We start from the raw sequence: 24,853 nt of genomic DNA, 5'->3' as shown, positions 1-24,853 counted from the left end.
AAGCCTGTTTCTCCGTTATTGAAATACTGAATATTGAACAACTGTATTCCTCAAAACCATCCAGGGTAGGTCAAATTTTACAAAGAAACAAGACTCTGAAAGTCAGGAGCAATTTCCCCAAGTTTCCAGTGCTAGTAAAGGATAGAAGGATAACTGGAACCCAAATCGGTGCAACTTCTAAGTCTAGAGCTTTCCACTACTCTTGGGGAGAAATGGGATTAGAATTTTATGAGCAGTTACGAAATGCCAGGCACTCTTCTAAACACTGTGAAGAACCTAATGCTGTTTGCTGGAGGGCCTGGTAGCTGGGTCTTGGCCTGTACTCTTCCCATACTCTACTTTCTCCCTACATCTCTGCATAGTGTTTGAGGCTTTCACAAAACGCTGCCTAAAATCCCTTCCCTCCTCTCTTCCCCGGAAAGTTCAGCAATCCTGAAAACTTTGATCACCATTCACGGCTAAAAACACCCAGATCCCCATTTCCAGGCCCAGAGCTCAGGGCTCAGGGCTCCAGCCACCTCTTGGAACCCTGACATTCATCCCATCCCAAATGAGATTAGAATGTTCCCCTAAACCCACTCCTTCTCGTGGTTCCCAATCTTGGGAATGACTCCAGTCTACCAGTCACTGGGTCAGAACCAGGTGCTATCCTTGGCCTTTCCCTGGCTCCGTCCCTCCTGCTCTGCCTCTTTCTGCCCTTCCCTTCCTTTAACCCACACACCAGGCCCAGGTCAAGACCTCATCTTCTCACACCTGGACCACAGCCCCAGCCTTCTCCCACCTCCTGCCTCACTCCATTATTCATCCCCTACACAGACTCAGAGGTCTCTTTCTCACCACGAGTTGATTTTGTTCCTTCTCTGCTCACAGCCCTCTTTTGGGCACTTGGGAGTAAAATTTAAGCTGGTGTTCAAAACCCTGTGTGGGCTCTTGCACAACTCTATCTTACTTTTCACCACTCTGTAGCCTCAAATCCTTCCCTTGGCTCCAAATCTTTTTTCTTCTTTTAAATCCCAGCAACATGGTGCTGCCTGTGGCTTTCCATACACAGAGGCTCTTTGCTACCACCTGATCTTTACATCCTTTGTTTCCTCTCCCTGTGACAACCTCCTCAGTCCCTGCTCACTGTCACCAACCGTACCCATCTGTCAAGACTTAATACAGATGTCACTACTGTGTTTCCCCGAAAATAAGACTGGGTCTTATATTAAATTTTGCTCCAACAGATGCATTAGGGCATATGTTCAGGGGATGTCATCCTGAAAAATCAATGCTTATTTTCCATTTAGGTTTTATTTTCGGGGAAACACGGTAATCTGGGAAGAAATCTCTAGCCTTTCAGGCGGGTTACATGCCTTTCCTGGGCTCCCACAGAGCCTGCAGCTACCTATATCACTACCTGTCTTTAAATAGGAGTGACTCTGGCCCTCCCTTGCTCAAAACTCTCGCAAGAAAGCTCTTGTGATGTTGAAACTGTTCTATATCTTGATCTGGGTTTTGGTTTCATGAGTGTTTACATATGTAAACATTCATCCAGCTGGGGATGGGCGGTCAGCTCAGTTGGTTAGAGCGCGGTGCTCTTAACAACAAGGTTGCCTGTTCGAATCCTGCATGGGCCAGTGTGAGCTGCACACTCCACAACTAGATTGAAACAACTACAGTGGTACCTCGGTTTTCGAATGTAATCTGTTCCAGAAGACCATTCAAGTTCTGAAATGTTCGAACACAGCCGACAGCTAGGCCTCAGGATCTTGCACTTAGTGGAAGCCGCATGACATGTTCGACTTCCGAGGCATGTTCAAAAACCAAAGCATTTACTTCCGGGTTTATGGCATTCGTAAACTGAAATGTTTATCAATGGAGACGTTCGAAAACCGAGGTACTTACTGTACTTGACTTGGCGCTGATGGGTCCTGGAAAAACACACTTAAAATAAAAGTTTAAAAAAAAATTCATCCAGCTGATACTTTAAGATTTGTCCATTTATCTGTAAGTTACAATTAAAACATAAATAACCAAAAACAAGCAACAAAACCTCCCATTATCCTCGGGAGAAAATCAACACTTGGCATCAGAGGGCTTGTTCCTCTACAGCTTTATCTCCTAAGGTCTAGCTGTGGTAAATAGACGGTAAATAGTGTTTGCTGAGTGAACAAATGGCACTTTGGTCCACTTCCTGCTGGCTGTTTGCACTGCAGTGGACATCTGTGGTGTGTGCCTGGCCCACATCTCTTCCTCCCTCTTTCTGCCAGGAGAGGTGCTCAGTCTCCCAGCCTCCCTTGCAGCTAGGGGTGGTTATGCCAAACAGTCTGGCCAATGAGACATACACACAGGTCTGCTGCTGGCTCTGGGAAGGCTACTGATTTTTTTTTTTTAATAAAAAAGAAGGAACACGTCCCCTTCTCCCTGCAGATATGACGTATGAAGCTACAATGCTTGCCATCCCTTGAACATGAAGGAAGGGCCAAGAAAATCACAGAGAATCACAGTATGCTGGCCCTGTGGTTGTGGAAACTGAGCTGTTCTTCTCCAGGCTTGTTTTGTGAGGAAAATAAACCCTTAGAGCTTAATCTATTATTGGGTGTGTTTTTCTATTGTTAAGAAACGTAATCACCAACATTAAAAAAAACAAGAGATTTCACATGAAGACCCCATACAGGGGTGTGGCCTGGAGTGCTGTATCTGGGGTCCCCTTCCGGCTAATCCCAAGTAACAATGGCACAACAATAGGAATAACAGTAAAAAGAGCCCCAGGGAATTCACTGAACTAGACATTGCTCTCAGGGGTGGGGAGCATGGCTCACACTGGCGGGGGCTGGAGGTAGCAGAGCTGGAGGTGGGGCCAGGCGGGGGGCAGGGACTGGCCCAGCAGCAGGACGGAGAACAGCAGCAGCAGCAGCAGGCCCAGGACAGGCGCTGGGATCAGCGGGTGCCAAGTGACCCTGGTGCGGTGGTGGGACAGTGCTCAGGGTGGGGCCCAGGGGAGCCTGTGGGCCCCCATGTCTGACCACCACCCTCCTTCTGGAGAAGCGTTGAGGCTCACCTGAGCTGCTGGGGGTACAGGGGGTATATGCAGAACTGGTCCCAGACGGGCCTCCTGACTGGGACCAGCTCCTTTTCCACAGGCACCAGGGCTTGCTGCAGGTCCGGCTTGGCAGGGCTGCTGGGAAGGAGGGCAAGGCAATTGCACTGGACTTTTTTCTTGTCCCCCAAGTCCCTCCCAGTCCCCGTGGGTCCTGTTACCTCTCCGGAGGGCTTCCTGAGATGTCTCCAGGGGGAAGGTCTCCCAGAAGGATGGGGCGTTCAGCCTGGAAGGACAGAGGAGATGACAACCTTGAGACCCTGGGTTGGAAGAGGCTCTCAGTTCAGCCCACTGGACAGAAGTGACAACATGGAAGGGGGAGGAACACAATAAGTGGCTCTGTGCGTGAGCTTCTCTGGGACACACTGCCAGTTGGGGGTCCCAGCTCTGCCTGCTTCTGCCTGTGCCTCTTTTGGCATGTTACCCTACCTCTCCATACCCCACTTTCCCCACATGCTGGACAGGGATGAGGACAGTACCCACTTCACAGGGCTGAAGTGGAGACTGAGTGAATGCAGGTAAAACTCAAAAAAGTGGGAGGGGAGCTCAGAACAGTGCCTGGCACATAGTGAGCGCTCAAGAACTCTGTGAGCTATTCAATATGATTATTTCCACTTCTACTGGATTCTGGAAGCATCCAATGACAATAAAAATACAATAATAAAGAATAAGAGGACACCAGTCCCAGCTACCACCTTCACCACCACCACCTACTGCGTGCCTGCTTTGTGTCAGGCCTGGAGCCTGGCTCTTTACGACATGACCCTTAACCCTCATCCCCACCCTGCGAGCTGGTCAAGACCATCACCACACCAGGTGAGGAAACAGAGGCAGGGCCCAGTCTTCATGGAAGGGGCGTGGTTTGGCAGGAAGGAGGTGGGCTTTGGTGTCGGGCTACTCAGAGACCACCTTGGATGGGGTGGACCCTGAGGGGTCCCAGGTACCTGGAACAGAGCCGGGCACACATCTGGGCTCTCACATTCCTCAGCCAAGAACCGCAGGCTCTTCACCTCACATTTCCTTCCCTTCCTTTCCTTGCCTGAGATGGGGATTGTCACCTGCCACTTTCAGGAGCAAAGGACCCGGTATGTGGTGCTGGGCAGGGGAGCTGTGATTGGTTCTGTGCCCTAAGGGCGTTCCGAGGCCGGATGGGGAGGGCCCAGGCCCTTCCCGTGTGTGGGTGCCTGTGCGTGTGTATTTTCGTAATCCGGGGGTGTAACCACGTCTGTGAGGCTCGTGACATGGTGTCTGCAGCCCTGTGTGTGCATGGGGGGGGGTCCCCGGGAACATTCTGGCCGCCCACTGCTCCTGCAGGCCTCCCCCCATAGCACCGTCCGCTCTCATTAGCTACAGAGAGGGCCTTATTATCTCGTGGAGAAACGATTTTTCTGTCTGCTCCTGAGGAGTGGAGGTGTGCGTGGGAGCTGGGGAGGGGCTGCCATGACATCAGCCCCCTCCTGAAGTGGATGGGGATGGGGAAGGGTACTGGGGACTGCCTACCGTGACCTGGGTCTCCGCTTCTGCCTCCTCTCTTCTGGGCAACCTGGGGCAACAACAACGTCACTGCAAGCATCTTTCCTCCGCTTGGCTCGCATTCACCTGCTGAGGGGCTGGGGAGAACCTTTAAAGCTGGGGTCTTAACACAGAACAGCAACCATGGATGGACCTGGGGTCCAGACTCAAAAGAGTCAGTGACCCCAAAAGGGTAAGTGGCTTTCGCAGCTAGTAATTGTCCAGTTGATGCCTCACCTGGGAGCTGAGGCTTTGGCTCTCTCACTCACAAAAACACCAGAGACTCAGACCGGGGCCATGTAGACCCTGCCCCAACTACCTGTCTGCTGGGTTGCACCATTTTCAGTGAGTCTCAGACTTACTGGGTCTTTTTTCAGGACTCGGACTCCAGAATCCAATTGTGTGAGCCTTGCCCCCATCCCAAATAATTTCTCTTAAGGGTGTAAGCCCCTGACCTCTGCCCCTCCTAGGGTCACAGCTGCCTGAACCCCTGAAATGTCTTTTTAGGGACTCAGGCCTCAAGCTGCCCAGCCAGATACCCTTTGGAGGCCCTGATGTCCACACCACCAGCTACCACCTTCACTGGGGCCCAGGGATCCAGCCTTCTGGCTTCAGACCCAATACCCTTGGGATACAGCTGTTTCCTCAGCTAGCACCCCAAAAGGCATCCAGCCCCTCTCAAGGTCCAAGTCCTTACTCCTAGCCACCTCTAGGAGTCACAGGATTCACTTCGCCTCATTTCCAGCTTCCCAATCTATGGATCACACTGCCTCTGCCTCCCCATCCCAAACCCCGGAAACTCAGATGTCTAGCCCCTGCCCCCGCTGTTGCTCAGTCTTTTCTCCCCCCCATTTCCTGGTGACTGAGGGGAGATCACAGCTCCGGAGCCCCCATCCTGCCCAATCTCAGCTTTCCCAGACAAGTCCAATTAGAGCCCGTGGCAGGCAGCCTCATTAGTTGCTGCAGCTGGGAACCTGAAAGGGGGGAGGGGAGGAGAGGGAGGCACCACAGAAAACCAGACGCCGGGAGGCCAGGGCCCTGAGGAGAATGGGCCCAGACATCTAGTGCTTTCTTTCTCTATCCTCAGAGGCCTGCACACAAGCCTCATAACCATCACAGGGACGGGGCCAAGGCATTACGCCAAATGTTCGCATCAACCCTATCACAAAGGAACCGAGCTAGGATTTGAACCCAGGCTATCTGATTCCAGAGGCCCCACGCTCTCCCAACTTCCAGGGTACTCTTCAGGGGCCTGGTCTAAGTCTCATTCATGCCAGGGTTCCGGGAGGTGTGTTCAGGGAGAGTGACAGGAACTGAGCTGTCCCATCTTACTGTCTAAGGGGCTCCTATACAATGCCATTCCTGCAGGACCCCATTCCTGCAGGACCCCATTCCCTCCTCGGGAAGCCTTCCTCCCCACCCCACCCGCTGTGGGGGCAGGTGCCAGATGTCCTCCAGGAACTACTGGATCAGGGACTATCCCCCCTAGACTGGGAGTCGCTGGGGGCAGGGCTGGGTCTGACCCATCCTGATTCACAGGCCCAGGTCACCTCAGCATGAATGCATGAGTGATGTGTGATGTGTGACCCCACCAGGGCTCTTCCAGTCCTTCGACTCCATCCATCCGAGAATCAGATGTCACCCCGAGTCAGAGGGATGGCGCTGGGAGGAGCAAGCTTCTTACCAAATTGATTGCTCCTTCTTTCCTTCGTGAGGGTGCTTTGGCTCTCCCTGGAAGTTTCTCTGTGGGAAAGAAAAGCTTAGGTTTCCCAGGCTGCAACACCTCAAGAATTCACCACCTTCTTCTAAAACCTGCCCTCCCCTTGGGACCCATCCTCAGAGATAGCTCCATCATCCCCACCCCGGAGCAGAAGCCAGAAACTGGACCATTGTTCTGGGCCCCACCAAGCCCCTTTCTTCTTCAGGACCCAGCAGTCCAGGTCCCCCAAAATTCTCCCACAAGCCTCTTACACTGACCTGGGCCCAAAAGGGGCTCCACATTTCCCTTTCAAACCCTATTCCCCTCCCAGGTTCCCAGTCTTGGGTGGCCCCACCATCCGCTCTCCCTCAGGACCCAGGTCCCTCTCCGTTTCTCCACAAGCATCTCATCCTATGGCCTCAACCACCAACTCAACACTGTTTTCTAAATACCTCCCTGAGCTCCAGCTCCGTGCACCCACCGCCGAGCAGCCCGCCCCGCCCCACCACGTCCCTCAGGGCCCTCCCCTCATAACATCACAAGGTAAGTTCACCCTTTTCCCCCTTCTCCTCCCTTCCCATCACCCTGCACCCCAGCCCATCTGTCTGCACTTCGTCTCCCCTGCCCATTCTCTCTGCCTGTCCCCTTTTCTCCATCCAAAGGCCCTGGCCCGGCGCAGCCTTCCCCCTCCCCGTCTGGACCATTGTCTCAGCCTCCTCCACGACTTCCCAGCCTCTGGTCAGTCCCCATGTGGACCCAGAAGGATCTTTTTACATCCAGAGCTGACCCTGTCCACCCCTGCTCCCAGCCCTCCTGTGGCTTGATGGAGAAAAGGACAATCTCTTAGCTTGATTGACAGGGGATTCCTTTCATGATCTGGCCCCAGCCTCATCTCTCACTAGACACCCCAGCAGCCCTCTACTCCCCAAGCATATTATGCGGTTTCGTGCCCCCGCGGCCTTGCACGTGCTGCTCCCACTGCCCCGAAGGCTGCTTTCCTCACATCACTTAACTTCTCTTTCTTCAAAATAAACTGTGTCAGTTTCCCTGTGATATCTCTTCCAATCTCCCACCTGACACAGGTACCCCCTTCTCTGGGCTCCCACGAGGTCTAGGTTCTCTCAACCCAGGGAAACAGTGAGCAGAGAAATGAATTTTTTCTTTAAGGATGGTGAACAGCTTTGAAGTAGCATAGATTCCAAGACAACACAGAGGTGTTTACAGAGCTGTTAGCAATGTTTTCTTTAAAAAAATTCTTCTGACACTAATAGATTAAAATCCCACTTTTTAGTCATGGACGTTAAAGATGAGTTGTCTCAGTTATTTCAAATGATGTTGTAATATTATTGTTCAGGTAATTATAGAAGTCATAAAACAATGGCTATTGTTGAGTTCAAGATTTCCTAGTGGGTTTGCTAAGCCTTTCTTTTCTTTTTTTTGCTATCACTTAATGTCTTTAGTTTCATTTGTTTGATGTTAAGGATTCTATTAGTAATAATTGGTTAAGTACTTTATGCTAAGCCTTTCTTAAAAATGCCTTGTATTCAAAGGTAAATGTTGAATGTATTTCATGGTGTCAGGAAGAACAATTCACTTCCCGCTGTAATACCATTTTAAATAAGGTGATTTCTGACAGGGTTTTCTAAACCACTACCACAAAGGAATTTGTGTGTTTGCTTTCTTCTCTTTCATCTACCATACTAGCAGGTCAGTCCCTAAGGGCAGGCATGGTGTCCTGTGTGGCTTGGGCTCCGTGTCTAGGAACCAGTGGTCCCTCAGCCAACATTTGTCTGGGGAACAGTGAGGCACTTGGAGTCCCGGGTCCCTTTCTCAGCTCTGGACTCCAGTGGGCTCAAGCCCTCCCGTGCTCACCTGTCCCTCAGGTGGGGCTTCAGGTAGAAAGTCAGCTCCCTCCTCGCTTTCACTGATGCCCTCCTCCCACTGCCACACCCCACACAGCGGGCTGGAGAGCTCGGCAGCTGCCACTTCTTGTTTCTGGGAGAGGAGAAGTTGTTTCTGAGGTCAGGAAGAGCCAGATTAAGGCAGAAGACAGGTCAGAGATGGGGATAGAGATGGGCTGAGGTGTGGAGATGGGAGGGGTAAGTAGCAGGTGTGAGGCTGGACTGGGGTGGAGGCAGAACCCAGGAAGGGTTTGGTGCCAGGACGTAGGCCTGGGTTAGGAGTGAGGTTAAGGACAGCTGGTCCTGGGGGAAACAAGGTAGGGTGAGTCAGAATTGCAGCTGGCGATGGGTTGCGGTGCTCGAGGGAGCCAGGCCCACCTGCCGAATGGCCTGGATCTCCACGCCCAGCGACGGGGGCAGCAGCGTGGTCCAGCCCACTCTTCTTGCCTGAGCCCCTTCAGGTATCCTGGGCACACAGTCAGGAGTGGAAAGGCTGTCTCCGTGCCTGCCCACCTCCTTCAGTTGGCCTATGCGGGGGTTGCTGCCCTGCCCACCTCGGGGGCTGGACGCTGCGAGTCCCTGCCCTTAGGCTCCCCTCCTTTCTCTCCTACCCCCAATATTTCACTCACTCATCTGGCCCCTCCTGGGTTTGACTCAGCTGCTCCTCCAGGTGTGAGATTTCCAGCCTCAGTTCCTGCAAAGGAAGGGGTGAGGGACAGCTAGCTCTCCATTCCTCCCCATCCCCCAGGCCTGGGCCTCCTTTTCCAAGGTCAGTTCCACTCCTGACTTCTTTAGGTTCCTCCAGACACGTATTGCCAAGGGACATAGGGAAGAAAGCAGTGACAGAAACTTAGGAAGCCAAAGAGAGACAGAGAGCAGCAAGAATCCAGAAGGTAACCTACCAGCCAGGAAAATTTAAAAAAAGAAGGCAGAAACGGACCCACGGAACAGAGACAATAGACAGATTCGCAGAGAGGCAAGAGACACATTAGGACCAGGGACAGAGAAAGGCGTTGTCCTGGGAGGCAGACCAGATCCAGAGAGGGACTGAGGCAAGAATGTAAACGAGCCAGGCAGAGACACAGAGAGATAAGGAGGGGAGACGCAGTGAGAAGAGACAGACCCACAGAGAATATAAGTGAATGGAAAACAGCGACACACAGAATGAGAGAAAGGGAGAAAAAGTGAAAAGGCAAGGGGAGACAGAAAGAGGAGACACACACAGTCAAACAGTGGAGACAGAAGAAGTGATGAGCCGAGTTGGGAAAAGACTGACAGAGACAGAAAGAGGCAGTAAATCTTGGAGATGGCAAAAGAGAAGTGAGGAGAGCGAGGCCAGGCAGGGAGCCACCAAGGGTGGGCAAGGGCAGCTGGGTTACCTGGGTTGTTGTTCTGTACTCTTCCAAGGTCTTGGCCAGACTCTCCGCGTGGCAAGTGCGCTGGGAAAGGCCAAACCTGACTGAGACTGGGCCCATCCACAGACACGGAGGCCGGGAGGGCAGGGTGAGCTGGGGGAGGGGCTAGCTGAGGGACAGCACTGGGTTTCCAGACCCTGCAGGGTCATGCATGGACGTCAGGGGAACCCTCTGGCCTGCTTGCTTATCCAAGGAGGAGAGCCAGGCAGGACTTCCCTTTCCAGACTTAGGGCAGGAGACGGGCAGGTGCACGGGGAAGCAAACGTCCCCCCTCCCCTCCCCAGCCCTCTCACCTCAGAGAGGTCGGCCTCACGTTGGCAAATGAGGCGTTCACACTCATAGAGCTGCCGCTGCCAAGGAAGGAGCCCGTCCATCTGTCCTGCCTCCCAGGACTGTCTCAGCCCCCCCCTCCCCCCCCCGCCTGCCCATTCCTGAGCCCCTTTCCTCAACTTCCCTTGACACCTCTGGACATCAGCTATACCAAGAGGGATTTCAGCCAAGCTGCCTGGCAGCCTTGGGAGCCTGAAGGCTTGATGGAAGTCCCTGGCTCTCACCAGGCTTCAGTGGCTGAAACTGGAGGTGGCTAAAATGGCCCCAGGGGGTTGGGAAGTTGTCAAGGCCCTAGGGAGGGGTGGCACCTTCAAAGCATCCTTCTCCACGGCCAGCTCCTCAGTCCTCTGCTTCACTCCATCCCGCTCAGCCAGTAACTTCCCGTTCTGGAAGGAGGAAGGGCAGGTCATGTTCACTTCAGCAAATGGCGATGTTAATACTCAGCTGACATTTGCTGACACGTGACGTGCATCACGCCTCATGCTAAGCACTTCGTGTGTTTCAGCCCATGTAATCCTTCCCAGCATCTTATGGAATCTCAGCTTTGATGTCTGTGTGCATCAGCTGGTCCCCCATCTGTAATAATGGGGATGGGCTAGGCCCTACTTTATGCGGTTGCTGTGAGGAGTAAACGAGTTAATAGTCATTGCTCACTGACTAGGCACCTCGCACGTGTTAACTCCTTTCTTATCCCTTATTTTACTTTTTTCCTTTCATTTTTCCTCTTTACAAAAGTGATGCACGCTTATTGTTATCTTACCCCCATTTTAAAGATAAAGGTGCAGAACGGTTGAACAACTTGCCCCATGTCATCCAGGGGGTGCCTCAGGCAAATATGTGTTAACGAACACAAAGCACTTAGAACAGTGCTTGCCAAATGTTCGGCAAATGTTACATTAAAAAGTATTTTTAGAACTTTGGATTATGAGTTTTTTAACACAGAGAAGTAAAAACAACAGTATAACAAACCCCCACTACCCACCACCCAGCTTCAATAATTATATAGTTTCCGCCTTTTGTTTCTTCTCTATCCCTGGGGTTTTTTGTTTTGTTTGGGTTTAACCAGATTATTTTAAAGCAAATCCTAAGCATCATACTGTTTCACCTGTAACTACTCCAGCATTTCTCTCCTACTTGAGGACCTTTTCTTGAGCAAAACCGCAATACCATTGCCACCCTTAACAAAACTAGTAATAATCCCTTAATATCATCTCACACCCAATTTGTGTTTTTTTCCTCTTGGTTGTCTCACAAATGTCTTTTTACATGTAGTTTGTTTGAATGAGAATCTAAACAGGTCCACAGGCTTTGGGTTGAAATGTCTCATTTCTTTTTATCTGATAGTGATCCCTCACCTCCCAACCCCGGGCACTTTTGGGCGCCCATCTTTTGTGGAAGAAACCAGGTAATTTGTCCTGTAGAACTGGTGCATTTGGATTTGGTTTATTGTTTCTCCTTCCTGCAGTGACGTTCACCATCTTCTTGAATCCTCATTATTTCCTGTAAACCAGTGGGTAGATTCAGGGCCTTGTCCAGACTCTTATTCTGCTTTTTGGTGGGCAGATTTCATGGGGGCTGCCATACACGTCACACTGTCCCATTCAGGAAGAAGGTCATGTCTGGCTGTCCTAACAATGTTTTTACTGTCATCATCCCCAATTTTACAGTGAAACTTGAACAGAGAGGTTAAGAAACATGGTCAAGGTCACGTGGTACGCGGACTCAGACCCAAATCTGACTCCAAATCCTGGAATAACCGTCGTACTCTCCCCAGAGCCAGATGCAGCCCTGGGTGAGAATGGGGAACCAGCTTCATCCCTTACCTCAAGCAGCTCATCACTACAGGTGGAGACCAATGCGGAAGCTGATGGTAATGCGTGACGTGGGCTCGGATAAGGACTAGGACCTGTGGGAGCCCAGATGAGGGGCTTCCTGAGGAGGCCAGGGCTCAGTCCTCAAGGGTGAGGAGCATTATGAAGGGGAGGGCACAAGGAGGCTAGGGCAGTGGGCAGGGCCGACCACAAAATGGGAACTGAGAATAAAATGGTCCAAATGCTAGCGTAGTTTCTGGGCACGAAAAGCCTAGCAAGTTGCACTGTGCTTTTATGTGAGGCAGTACGGGGAAAAGCGTTTTGGGGCATGGAGGCAGTCCACTTCCCTCGCCACCTCTCCTCCTGGTGCCCCTGGGGATAACCAAGGCCAGCTCCTTCTCTCCAGCCCAGCTTGGCTCCAAGTCCTCCATTCGCTGCCCTCCATCCCTCTGTCTCAGCGGGCCTGGACTGCCAGGTGGAGGGCGGAGGAAGGACAAGCCAGGAATGCTGTGTCAACATCTGTCCACCTGGTCGGGATTTGCAGGCTGGATCCCAGGCTACTCTGCAGGGAACCTGGTTACTCAGCCGCTCCTGTCTTCTTCTGCAGTAACCTGAGCCCTGCTCTGTAGGTTCTCCCTAGGAAAGCTGAGTGTCTGAGTGTCCCTTACTCCAGCATTATTCTGCTGTAACTTGAGAACCCGATCTATAGATGCTCTGTAGGCAGCTGCCAGTGAGGGGAAAGATGGAGGGGAGGGATCCAAGAATAGCTCCAGTTATCGAGCGCCTAGGATGTCCCAGGCACTGCTCAAGGCACTTGACCTGCCAGCAGGCCTTCTGGACCGGGAGGAGGCAGACACCGCTGGCTGCCATCCACCCTGCTTATATCTTCTTCTGCTGTCGCTGGGGGTCCTCTCTTTACTCGGGCAGGTAGGTCCCAGCCTCAGCCCTGAGGGTGTGAATCAAGATGGAAATATCGGCAAATTCAGGAGACCAGGCTAGTTAGCTAATCCAGTAGTCATTCTCTCCCCATCCAGAGACTGAGGACATTCTCCCAGCCTTCCTTGCAGTTGGGGGAGTCATGTGGTCTATTTCTGGCCAGTGAGAGATAAGAGAGGTCTTCTGGGTGCTCCTGGAAAAGCTTTTCCTTCTGATGAACACAGAGCCATGAGAGGAGCATTTGCTGGGCCCCCTCGCCCTTTTGTCCTGCTTTGAATGAGAACGAGGTTACAGCCACCTGTGATCACAGCGAGGCCACAGTCAGACAAACAAGCCAAAGTGCCACTGAACCAACCCAGAGACCTTCCAAACCTCTTGTTAAAGAAATGAGTGTCCTTCAGACTGAAACCACCAGTTCTCCGGTGTCCTATCCCTTGAAGTTGAAAGTATTCCAGATCTATGCGTGGCTGTGGTACCCATGCCAGGGAGTAGATGGGCTATAATCATTTGCCACTTTGGCCAGTGAGCTATGAGGGAGGTTCTGCCATAAGGCTTTGGGGAAAGTTTCTCCTTGTTCTTAAAAAGAGAAGTTCCTAGAAGAAACAGTCACCTCCTGTCTGCACCTCATGCTTTATACTGTGGCAGCCATCCTGCAGCGAGATTCCCAAAGCCCAAAGGGAGGGAATTTTCATGGAAGAGGCAGAGGACGATAGTAGGAAATCTTTGGGTTTAAATGTAAAAGCCATAATGCAGATGTAGGATAAGATTTTGGAGGACCAGGCAGGACCAGTATCATTGCCTGGACTGGGCAGAGAGCCTTAGGGCTGGGGGAAGGGTGTAGGGAAGTCAAAGGAGAGGGCAACAGAGAGAAAACAGTCCCTGAGCCATCCCAAGCCCCGGGTTAGCTGTGAGGGGAGGCAAGGGTGGATGCACTTGAACCACAGAAGCCCTGGGACACCTGGGAATCTGAGAGAGGCATTTCCCATCCCACTCGCAGAACCTGCAAGGCATGCGAATAATAGAATTGAGATGGCCGTGTGAGGAGGTGAGGCAGAGAGGGCCCAGTGAGGACCCTGTAGCCAGAAAGAGTCACAGGAGAACAGCTGAACCTCTTCTGTGCCCCTAGAAGGGTGTGGAAGCGGCCAAGAGAGAACCCCAGTGACCTTCATGGGTTGTGGGGTCCAGACAAGGGCCACCATCAGCAGATGCAGTAAGCACTGTGTGTCCAGAGACCAGAAGGCAATGCCGGCCTCCCCGTGGATGTCAGCGTGCAGTGGTGACGAAGGCCAAGGACCAGATGGGCCATCAAACATCAATCTTGTGACCAGCAGAGAGCACAGATGCTGAGTGAGGACCGCCGCCTCCTGGAGCACTAAGGTGCTGCATGAGTCTCCAGATGCCACCTTGTGGGAGGGTGGTGACGGATTTCATCATCACCTGAGGACTTTTAGTTTCCACCTAAAAGGACTAAGTGGACCCTGAATTACCTCAGATGACGTTTTCTGTCTCAGATGGAATAGGGCTTGAATCAGACAGTGAGGTTGAACTGGGCCTGTTTATATTACGTTCTGGGCCCTGGGCTAAAAGCTATCATTTAATTCCCACAACAAGCCTGCTGAACAGAAACCCTTCTCCTCTATTCTTAGAGAATAAAACTAAGGCTTGGGAAGGAGCAGTCACATGTCTAAAAGTTGCCTGTCATGTAAGTGGCAGAGATGGGATCCACTCAGGGCTGACTTCAAGGCCTGGGATCTTTCCACCATAAAAACACGCTAACATATGAACAGCACTAGCTAACTTTTAGTGAGTGCTTCCCACGTGCCCTGCTTTCTACCTAAGGCTTTACAAGCATGCTCTCGTTTAAATCTCACAGAAACCAGCGAGGGAGGTTCTATGAGTCTGCCCATTTCTACAGGTGAGGACACTGAAGCACAGACAGGGGACGGTCTGGCTGACCCAGGCTTATGCCGGCGGGAACCCAGGCACTGGCCCCTGCGCCCCACACGCTTACCAACCATGGCAGTCCTCACACAGCGGTGTGACCTTCAGGGACATTTACACATTATTGGGCTTCTGGGGTCTCGTCCACCAGACTGAAGAGTGTTTGGTTACAGGCTGCTGGGGGTGCTTGGGGCTGCGGGGGCAGGACGGGAAGATCCTAAGGAGCAGGGAAGGAGTGAGGTGGGTGCTGGGCCTCAGCTCACCTCCTCCTGCAGAGTCTTCATCTCAGCCACCAGGTGCTGCTGCTCCTTTTCCTGAAGGAGCCCAGAGAGAGGACAAAGGCTTCTTTTCCGGCCTCCTTGCTCCCATATCGCCCTTCTCCCAACCCTGGGAACATAACTCGGGCCTGGGTCCTGAGGAGCAGGGCTGGGGGAATGGGTCTGGGGAGTCCTGATGGCTCCTGCTGTCCCCTTTGTCATGAGAGGTGGCAAGTGGATCTGGCTTCAAAGTCTGAAGCGAGCAGTCCTGAAGTGAGGGAGGAAGCCCCTTCCCACTCCAGTGAGGCTCTGCTGCTCAGACTCCAAGACAGGGGAAGGAAGAGGGTCCCTTCGTGCCCCTTGCCCAGAACCTACTGTCTGCCGGGTCTGGGCCAGAAGGCTGTGATTCTGTTCCTCCAGGCTCTTGGCCAGGCTCTTCAGGTCCTCCAGCTCCTCATCCACAGCCTTGGCAAACTGCAGAGCCTGCTGGGTACTGAGTGGGGGCAGGGGCAGGTGGGCCATGAGAGAGACGAAGGCAGAAACCACCCAGATAGAGTGTCTCAGCAAGACAGAAGCAACACAGAAATCCCAGACAGAGGCCAAAGAGAGGAAAACAGAGACTCAGAAAAAAGCGGGGAAAGAACTGAGTACTGGGGAACAACTTTCTACCTAAAAGACTAAGGGGGTGGGAAAGAGACCTCGAGAGTGGGAGACTAAAACAGGGGGAACAGGACAGACAAGAAGAAGACAGAGCACAGGGAAAGGAATAGGCCGCTGACCTGGAGAAGCAGAGAGGGAAGAGTAAAGAGAGAAGTCTGACCCCTAGAAGCTGAGACACAAGAACCATGGAGACACACAAGAGAAAGATAAAACACAGAAAGAGGAAAAGAAAAGGACAAGTGCGGGGTCACAGACACAGAGCAGGAGATACAGAGAGAGGGAGCAGAGAGCGAGGCTGGGGCTACGGTCAGGAAGGACCCAGGGGCACGGGAGGGTGGCCGTGGGCCGGCCCACCTGCGAAGCTGCTTGCGCAGGGCCGAGATCTCCTCCCCAAGGCGTGCGGAGCCTTCCTCCGCAGTCTCCACGCTGCGCTGCAGCTTGGCATTCTCACCGAGCAGCCTGCGGTTACTGAGCTCCAGCTCCTCCAGGCTGCTCAGCAGGTCGGCGGTGGCAGGCCTGGCGGCAGGAAGGGCAAGGTCACCACCTGCAGCCCCAGCCTCCTTCCCCAGGTGAGGGAGGTGGTGAGGGTGGTGGGGCAGGGGGCTCTTCTGCAGAAAGAGCAATAGGAGAGAGACTGCCCTGCTCTCTTTGAGCTATTAGCACAGCTCCTGTCCCTCACCCACTCCCCAAAGGACCCCAAACCCTGGCCCGGCCCTGGGCAGGCTGGAGGGCACAGGCAGGGGGAGGGCAGGGAGGAGCCCCAGGATAGGTACAGCTCAGGTCTGGGGTCTTCGCCTCCAAAGCTTTCCAGGTTGGCTGGCTCCTCTGGGCATCCTGGAGGGAGACAGACAGGTGTTAGGCTCCCGGTGATCTTAGATGTAGGGGTGCCCCAGGACGCAGGGCTGGGCCCTCCTCTGGCCTCCACCCTCATATTTGTTCTGGGAGATCCCATTTCCTCCCGGGGCTGCAATGACACCCACCATTGGAAAGGCCTCTTGTCCATCAGTACCTTGAGCTCAGGCTGGGTCCCCGCCATAGCCTCGTAATTCCCATGCCTAACTTCGGGCAGCACCTCACCGGCCCCCACACCTGTCCCTCCTCCCACTTTCCCTCCCACTCACCACCTGGGTACCCCGCTCCGCCTCACCCCACAGTCTACCAGAGCCCAGGCCTATCCCCCGTCCCAGACTCTCTGCCCTGTCCTCCGTACCGCCCCCATCCCAGCTCAGGCCTTGCCCTGCCCCCCCCCACCCTCCCACAGCCTATCCTGGCCTCCGGCCTCCCCCTCCTGTCCTTCCCCACCGAGAGCTGACCTGCCCCTCCCCTGCTCACAGCCCTCCCCTGGCCTCCAAGCCCGACAGGAGGAGGTTCCATGTCAAGAAAGCTCTATTTTATTGGCTTTTGTTTTTGTAAGGCTGGAGAAATATAACACAAACACTTGTTTATGGAAAACCTCCTGTGTATGAAGTCCTGGGGATACAACGGTGAGCAAATCAACTAACCAAACATCAGGGCAGGTAACTAATCAGGTAATTAGGTTCCTGAAGGCAAGGAATGCAGGTCTGTGTGTGAGTGTGTGGAGAGCAAGGGACCTTAGCCTGGGGCTTCCCAGCACCCCCGCACCCCCACCCCCAAGTGTTAGGATGAGAGGGAAGGTGTGGAAAGTTAAGGCTGGGAAAACGCCTGAGCAGAGGCCCAGGCGGGCAGGTGAGTAACCTATTCAAGGAAGAGCCACAAGGCCAGAGGGACAGCATGCAAGTGAAGGAACTAGGAGGAGGGGGGAGCCAGGGGATGATGAGGGCGACATGAGGTGGGTGGGGCCTCCTAGGGCTGGTGTTAGGAGGAGGTGTTGGAAACAACCCGCGAGGAATAAAACCCCCAAAACCTCAGGGAATGTTGGGAGGCAGTCATGGAGGCACCTAGAAAGCCAAAGTCACAGCTCCAGGCTAGAGCCAAGGTCCCTGGGGTCCCACTCTATCCCCTGCTCTGTTGCTGGGTGGGAAGTCCCCCCACTGTCTGACCCTGGGCCTGCCTGCTTCATTCTATATATAGCAATCTCACCAGATGGCAGTTGCTGGGACGGCAGGGCCCCCTCGAAGGCGGTCTCCTCTTCCAGCTCTAATCCTCTATATCAAAGGGATGAGGCTTAGAGCCCCTGCAGCCACCCCTGAACCCTGATCAGTCACTGGCAGGGGGGTTGCGGGTGGCCAGAGGAGGAGGAGCCAGGTTAGGTGAGAGCAAGCACCGAGCACCGTAGGGAGGAAGGTGAGGCCAGATGGCAAGCGCTTGAGACCAGATGGAAAAGCAGGAGGGGCGGGACTGGGATTGGAGGAGGGATGTGGAGGGGCCTGTCAGCCCCCCATCACTCCCTTCTTCTCCTTCCAGCCCCTTTTATTTCTGCCTCCCAGACCCCCTTTACCTCCCCATCCAAAGCACTTTGTCCTCCCCCCCCCCAACCCCATCTCTACTTTTTGTCTCCTCAGCCTTCTTCCAACCACAGGCGGTCCCTGTGCCCAAAGGGTGCTGGCTGCAGTAAGCAGGCATGAGGTTAGATCAGAGGAAAAAGTTCCCAGGGGAGCGGGGAGGTGCGGGGACCCACCCATCCAGCTGACAGGCGGTGATCCAGTCCCGCATGACGACCAGGAAGGTGTCCAAGTCCACAGTGGCCCGAGGGCCCTCCCCATTGGGGTCCAGGCTGCAGGCCAAAGTTTGGAGGCGTGCATCCTGGGGGCCCCGTCCTGTCATTGCCTCCAGGTAGGCTAGTACGTGAGTCACAGCCACAATGCCTGGGGACAGAGGGGACAGAGCATGCTGTGAGGGAGTCTGGGGCAAGTGGGGGTGGGGCCCAGTCATGCCTACCTCAGAGGGTGGACCAAACAGGATCAGCTGTGCCCCACCAGGCCCCAAGTGGCTACCCTCCCTCCCTCTCCCAGGCCCCAAAGCCCCACCCAGCCTCTTCCAGTAATGTCCCCCAAATTTTCCTCCCTTCACCGTCCTCGCCTGAAACACCTCCAGCCCCTTATTCACTTCCTTCCTGAAGCTACAATCACCCACTTGTCCAGCAGGACCCTAAGAAGGGGCCCATCCCTCTCTATGGCTCCCCAGTTTCCAACCTCTGCCCTTATTACTGTCTCCCCACGCCCAGTGCTCTCCAGGGGCTGCCCTGCTCCTCCCACCTGTCCTCTGGGGGTCACAAGCTTCGAACGTGGAGTTGAGTATTTGCTCCTCTAAGCTGAGCAGCGTCCCCAAGCTCCCCTCCTCCGGCTGGTCCCCGAGGTCCACTGAGGAGACAAAAGGGCCGGTCTACCGCCCATGAGGACTGACCTCGGATCTGCCAGGACTAGGGGCTAGGGGGGAACGGCAGGAAGCTTCGGGTGGGGGCAGCAATGCGAGGGTCTTTGAGTCACCTCTCCACCCCCCACCCTGGGGATGTGGGCACCATCTTTCAGGCCTTCAGGCCGGGGCGCCCCCCTGCTGTTTAATCCTTTGTGTCCAATTGGCTCGGGAGCCCGATAAACGAAAGAACAATCAGTCTTTCCTCCTCTCTTCCCCTGCCTCCCAGGCTCAGCTCTGAAGTGAACAGAGGCAGGGGAGGGCCAAGAAGAGAGGATTCTGGGAGGAGCTGAGGGTGAAGGGGGGCCCAGGAGAGTCAGGAACAATCCGATAACCTGAAGTGCGGGCAGCCTGGGTCGATTCTGCCTGCTACATCTCCGGTCACTAGCCTGCCTGGGGAGCCGGAGATCTCTCCGCCCCGCCATCCCTGAGTCAAAGCTGGTGTCATGGGAGCCCAAGGCCAGGGGCCCAGTTGAGGGGGAATGGGGTTATCAAGGCAGGGTGGGTGGTGGGAGAGCCGTTAGGAGCTCAGAGCCCAGCTTCATGACTGTGGGCAAGCTGCTTCTCTTTTTGGAGCCTCAGTTTTCCCACCAGTAAAATGGGGGTGGGTAGAGTGATCTCCCTCCCGAGGGCTGGGTTAGGTCTGTGTATGTGAACAGCCTCCACACACACACACACACACACACACACACACACACACAGAGTGAATGTCCCAGGGTCTGTTTGTCCACTGCTGTATCCACAGTGCCTGCACAAAATAGGTACTCAATAAATGCTCCAAGATATAGGAGGAGATCCTCTACCCCAGGAGCCACTGGGACAGCCAGCCTCTTTCCCAGAGGTGGGAAGTGACCTTGAAGGTTCCCCGGACAGCTGGGTGTAGCAGCCAGCTGAGCACAGGCTTCAGGGTCTGGCAGGCCCAAGGGGACAACCCGGGCAAGACACTCAGCCTCTCTGAGACTCAGTTTCTTCCTCTGGAAAATGAGGGTACTGTTCCCTTCCTTTTAGAGATGAGATAAAATCTGAAAAGGCCCTGGCAGAGGGCCTGACATGGTGGAAGCTCAGTAACAGAATCAAACATTTATTCACTCGGGCCTCTTCTGAGCATTCTGCATGGACCACGGTGGCTGCTATTACTATTAGCCCCACTTTATAGATAAGGAGACTTAGGCGCAGAGAAGTTAGGACCTTGCCCAAGGTCCCCTGCTCCACATGAGTGCGCTTTCTCATCCCTTTACCTCTTCCAGGACTCTTTGTAGTGAGCTTAAATTCGCCCCCCTCGGGTTTGAACCCGTGTCCTCAGGAAGGACAGCAGGAACCCACAGTTAGGGGAGATGCCAGGGCCCGTGCCCAGGGCGTTCCCCACACTCTCGTTTCTTCCTCTCACCGTGCTCCCCATGTTATGGAGAAGGACCGAGGTCCAGCAAGGTCACTTGCCCAGGGCTGCTCAGCCAGGGACAGCAAGCCAGAGTCAACTCAGGGCTGTCTGGCTCCAGATACACATGTCTGCAGTCCCCTCCCACGGCCCGGCAGGAAGATGTCACTCCACTTCTCCCCTGTTCTCCTTCCTTCACGTCCCTCCTCACTGCTTCTACCTCTGTTACTGTCCCTGCCCTTCTCTAGTTTTCTTTCTGGCTCTTTCCCTCTGTCTTCCTCCCCATCTCTCTCCCACTGTGTCCGGCCCCTCTGTCTCCATGTCCCTCGCCCCCCATTTCCTTCGGTCTCCATCTCTGTGCTTCTCTTCCCATATCTCGGCGACTCTCCATTCCCCGAGCCTTGTCTCTCCTTCCTCTGCTGTCTGTCTCTTTCCCCCACTGCCTGCCTCTGTCTCCATCTCTCCTGGGTGTGTCCCTCCCTTGCCTTCAGAGCCTCCCAAAGCTGGCTCAGCCCTTGCCCACAGGTTCCTTGGTGGCCGCACGCCCTCTGCTGGTGCCCGCGAAGTTTCGATGCCGGTCACTCGGTCAGAAGGCCCTCAGCTGGTTCCTGCACCCAGGTGTCTGCCTCCTACTCTCCTCCCTGCAAAGCCTCCTGAGGTCAGAGGCCAGGCCCGGGGTTCTGAGAAAAGACACAGGCTCTGCTGCTGGATGCTGGGAGCCGCTGAGAAACGGGCCCTGCCTCTCCCAGAGGGTGGCTCCTCCCCAATCATCACACTGGGCTCCCCACTTAGCAGATGAGTTTCAGCATCCTCCTGCCGAAGTGGCTTTCACACCCACTTGGTTTGCATCCAGCCAATCATTCAAGGACAGAAACTGACTTCCTAGGACATGTCAGGCATTGTTCTAGGGCAGCGCTAACCAGGAGGGCAGCCACTCGCCACATGCGGTTCCTGAGCATGCGAACTGTGGCGTGTGTGAACTGAGATGCACTAGTAGTGTGCAGCACACTCCAGATCTTGAAGACTTGTAAGAAAAAAGAGAATATCTCCAATACATGTTTATACTGATTATACGCTGAAAGGATACTACCTTTCTACTTTAGGTTAAATCAAAACTATTATTGCCATACATTTTGCCTGTTTCTTTTTTCTTTTAAATGTGCCTGTTAACAAAATTTAAAATTACATATACAGCTCGTGCGTCAGACAGTGCTGCTCTGAGAACTGGAAAGACCAGAGTGAATAAATAGCTGCCTGGTGGAGCTCCTGCTCTAGTGGGGGAGACGGAGACTGAACAGCCAGACAAACCAGTGTCAGTGCTATGAAGAGATGTAAAGCGGGAAAGAGGAGAGAGTGACAGGGCAGCTGCGCTACAGAGAGATGAGAGCTGAATGAAGACGGGTGAGCCCGTGGGTCACCGGGAAAGGGTGCTCCAGGCAGGGGACACAACAGGCACAGGCTTCTGCTCTGGCCTCCTCAGAGGAAAGGGGACAAGGGGCCAGACAGGTAGGCACACAGCAGGTTCCTTCCCTCCTACCCTGCACCAAGGCGGAGCCTCAGCCACCCCAAGCCACTTCTTCCAAGTCACAGCCTGGCGCCTCTTCACCCACGGCTCCCGCATCCTCCCACGGGGCAAACGGGGGCCCAGCCACCTACTTTTTGTAGCAGGGCTGCCTTCCAGGCTCTCTGGCAGGTCCATGGGACACCCTCCTCGCTCTGCAGCTGCTGCTGATGCTAACAGCCTCCCTCCATCACTGGGAAGGACGGAAAACGGACCAGCTGCCTGGAGAGCTCCTGGAGGAGAGCAGGGGAATGACCTCCTCAGACCAGCCACCCCAAGTTGGGGACCCACCTGTGCCCCAGGCTGCTCTGGGCTCTCAGAACCTGTTTGCCCACCCCTGCCTCCATCACAGCAGCTCTGGCTCAGACCTACTTAATGGATTGGCGGTGGGGGCTGGCAAAGGGGGGCTGGAGGAGTGAGTGGCACAGATCAAAGGGGGCCTAATGAGTGGGGGTCACTGCCTCCTCTCCACAGCTTGTCAAGTCCCCAGCCCTGTCCCTCCACCCCAATGACTCTACCCCGTCCCCTCCTCTCCTTTCCTAGGGCCCTGGCTCAGGCCTCGCCCTCTTCCCCGGGCCCTCATGCCAGCCTGCTTTCTGGCCTCCCAGCCTCCAGTCTCCCACTTTTGTCCATCCCCACCGGGCCCCAGAGCTGACCTGCCCCTCCCCTGTTCAATACTCTTCCATGGCTCCCTAGCATCCCAGGGACAAAGCCTCGACCCTGGACCTGGCGAAGGCCCGGCATGGCCTGGCCCCGCCTGCCTCTCTACCCCAAACCACACTTGCTGCTCCAGCAACTCTGAACTGTGCGCTGCTCCCCAAGCCAGGCTCCCTGTTCCCACCTCTGGAACACCCTACTTCCCAGTCCTTCCTGTCTCAGCTCGCAAGTCCCCTCCTCTGGGAAATGTTTCTGAACATTTGTCTGTGGGGTCCCTCACTGCCCGGGGCTACTGTCAGCCCGTATTTGGAACTGTCGGCCTCTGACGCGAGTTTGAGCCCATCGCTCCCCTGTTCGCAGCCCTCCCATGGCTCCCTAGTGCCCTCAGCACTAAGGCCTAGCTCCTCTGGCTAGTGTGGCACAGAATAGTCCCTGCAACTCCTTGCTTTTTATTTTTTAAATCACTTTTCTCTCCACTGGCTGACCTCCAGGCCCCTCGCCCTCATCCCGACCGTGGGCATTTAGCATCTTCCCATGGTCCTCCCAGGCCCAGAACATACCACACACACCGTCTCCACTTGTGGCCCCTGCTTTGGCCCCCAGTTCCCTGGGGAGGCTTCCGGAGTCCTCGGAGCAATTAGGGATTCCCTCCTCTGTGCCCCAACCGTGTCCTGTCCTGCCTCCATTATAACCAGGTTGACCATAAGACTTCTTGCCCCAACTCCAGGATACTTTCAAGAGTGAAAGGGGTGCGATTTAATAATTACACTGGACAATAGTGCCCATCACACTTGAGTACGCTGGGGCAAACGGTCAACACAGGGCGGCCGGGGACCTGCCCGTCCTCATCCCACCTGCTCAGCCCTCCTGTCCTCACCACCTACTCCCCACACCCTGCTCCCCGGGCGCCAGATGGGTCCACTGCTGTGGAGGGCACACTTCCTGGCGACGTTTAGAACATCCTAGAAAAAACGGTCTTTGAAACGAGACCCTTCCAGGGTTTGGATACTGCTGGGGCGCGCAGAAGGGGGTGGATGGCCCTGGGGCCTGAGTGGAGAAGGGTCCCTTTGAGGGTGCTGAGAGGCACTGGGAGCTTCTGACAGGGTGTGGGGGACACACTCCTGGTGAGGGACTAAGATGCTCTGGTCAACCTCAGGGGCCTCTGAGCGGGAGATTCTAGCAGGAGGACCCAGGCAGGAATTCTGGGGCTTTTGAAGGGGGATCTGGAACTTAGGGAGTCTCTGACTGGATTTCTGGGTCTCTGACTGGTTTTCAAGAGGATCTCCCACTGGATCTCTGAGTTTCTGGATTTCTGGGGAATCTGACGAGCTTTCTGGGGGATGTATGAGTGGATTTCAGGTCTCGGATATTTGAGAGGGGGAATCTAACAATTTTTGTGGGTTCCACAAGATTTCTGGACTTGGGGGGTTTGATAGGATTTGGGGAGGGAGCGTAACGGGATTTTGGGGAGGTCTAGGGCAGGGAGAAGACTGAGGGAGAAGACTGACAGAATTTCTAGAAGATTCTGACAAAATTTCGAGGATCTTCTATAAGATCTCCTGGTAGCTTCCTTTCAGTATTTCTGAGGGGATTTAGTCAGGATTTCAGGACTTTTAAGGAGACCCCTGATACTGGGGACCCTGCCCTATAATTTGGGGGCTTTGCCAGGATTTCGGGAGGGGTTTTGACAGAGCTAATCTGGGGAACCTCGCTACAGTCAGAGCGCACCTGAGGCCGAGGGCCACGGACGACGAACGGCAGTTGCCCAGGAAAAGGTGCCAGCGCGCTATTCCCACCGGAAAAGCAAAGGGAGGGGGCGGGACCGAGAGCGCGCTTGACGTCTAAACCCCTGCGCGTCTGGGCCCCTCCCTCAGCGCAGGCGCACATCGGAGGAAGGGGCGCGCTAGTTGGGCCGGTACCTGCAACTGCGAAGTTGCGCATGCGTAGGACTTCCCCAGCGCGCGCCCAGACCCGTGGAGCGGGCGCATGCGTGTTGGCCAAGCAGGTGAAGGCTGGCAGGATTAAGGGAGGAGGCGGCTACGTCCCCTGTGCTGGGGTCTTCTCTGCGGCCCCAAGATTCGGTGAAATAGGCCCAAGCAAGGGAGAATTGGCTTGAGAGACCCCTTGTTCATCCCCACTTCTTATCAGCTACTAAGCCGTGCTCGTGATGCCATCTGTTCCGTGACATGACAGTCTGCCCCTCACCATCACAATGATGTCTTGTCCTGTCCTGCCTCACCACTCCCGCGCCCTTTTGTAGCTCCAGTTAAGATGTATTAATAAGTCCCCGAAGGATTCTTCCCCAAACTGTTTCATTTACTCCTTTTAGGAGAGAGTGCGGAGAAAATATTCTCGCTTTTCTGGCTGGAGAGAGGAAGAGAAT

At 54.5% G+C, this 24,853-nt stretch overlaps 1 protein-coding gene across 4 annotated transcripts; it reads right to left on the bottom strand.

Moving 5' to 3' along the window:
• Positions 1 to 1,961: 1,961 nt before the first annotated feature.
• Positions 1,962 to 24,279, bottom strand: KASH5 (KASH domain containing 5). 4 transcript variants are annotated; one of them, XM_033128040.1, is made up of 20 exons: positions 24,199 to 24,279; positions 21,909 to 22,046; positions 18,721 to 18,825; positions 18,144 to 18,330; positions 17,606 to 17,670; positions 16,318 to 16,378; positions 15,899 to 16,060; positions 15,260 to 15,377; positions 14,891 to 14,941; positions 10,248 to 10,325; positions 9,903 to 9,959; positions 9,574 to 9,633; positions 8,824 to 8,888; positions 8,573 to 8,660; positions 8,166 to 8,288; positions 6,279 to 6,337; positions 4,583 to 4,625; positions 3,244 to 3,308; positions 3,044 to 3,163; positions 1,962 to 2,942 (listed from the first exon to the last, which is right to left on the bottom strand). In XM_033128040.1, exons 2-20 carry the CDS (start codon positions 21,949 to 21,951, stop codon positions 2,801 to 2,803), a joined length of 1,692 nt encoding a protein of 563 aa, XP_032983931.1. In that variant the 5' UTR covers positions 21,952 to 22,046; positions 24,199 to 24,279; the 3' UTR covers positions 1,962 to 2,800. The 4 variants fall into 4 exon arrangements, with proteins under 4 accessions (XP_032983931.1, XP_032983932.1, XP_032983933.1 ...); XM_033128041.1 differs by having other exon boundaries at positions 3,044 to 3,160; XM_033128042.1 differs by lacking the exon at positions 9,903 to 9,959.
• Between the last annotated feature and the right edge of the window lie 574 nt (positions 24,280 to 24,853).

This window comes from Rhinolophus ferrumequinum, chromosome 15, assembly GCF_004115265.2.
Source record: "Rhinolophus ferrumequinum isolate MPI-CBG mRhiFer1 chromosome 15, mRhiFer1_v1.p, whole genome shotgun sequence".
In the NCBI taxonomy this organism is placed as follows: Eukaryota; Metazoa; Chordata; class Mammalia; order Chiroptera; family Rhinolophidae; genus Rhinolophus; species Rhinolophus ferrumequinum.
This window is presented reverse-complemented; position numbering and strand designations above follow the sequence as displayed.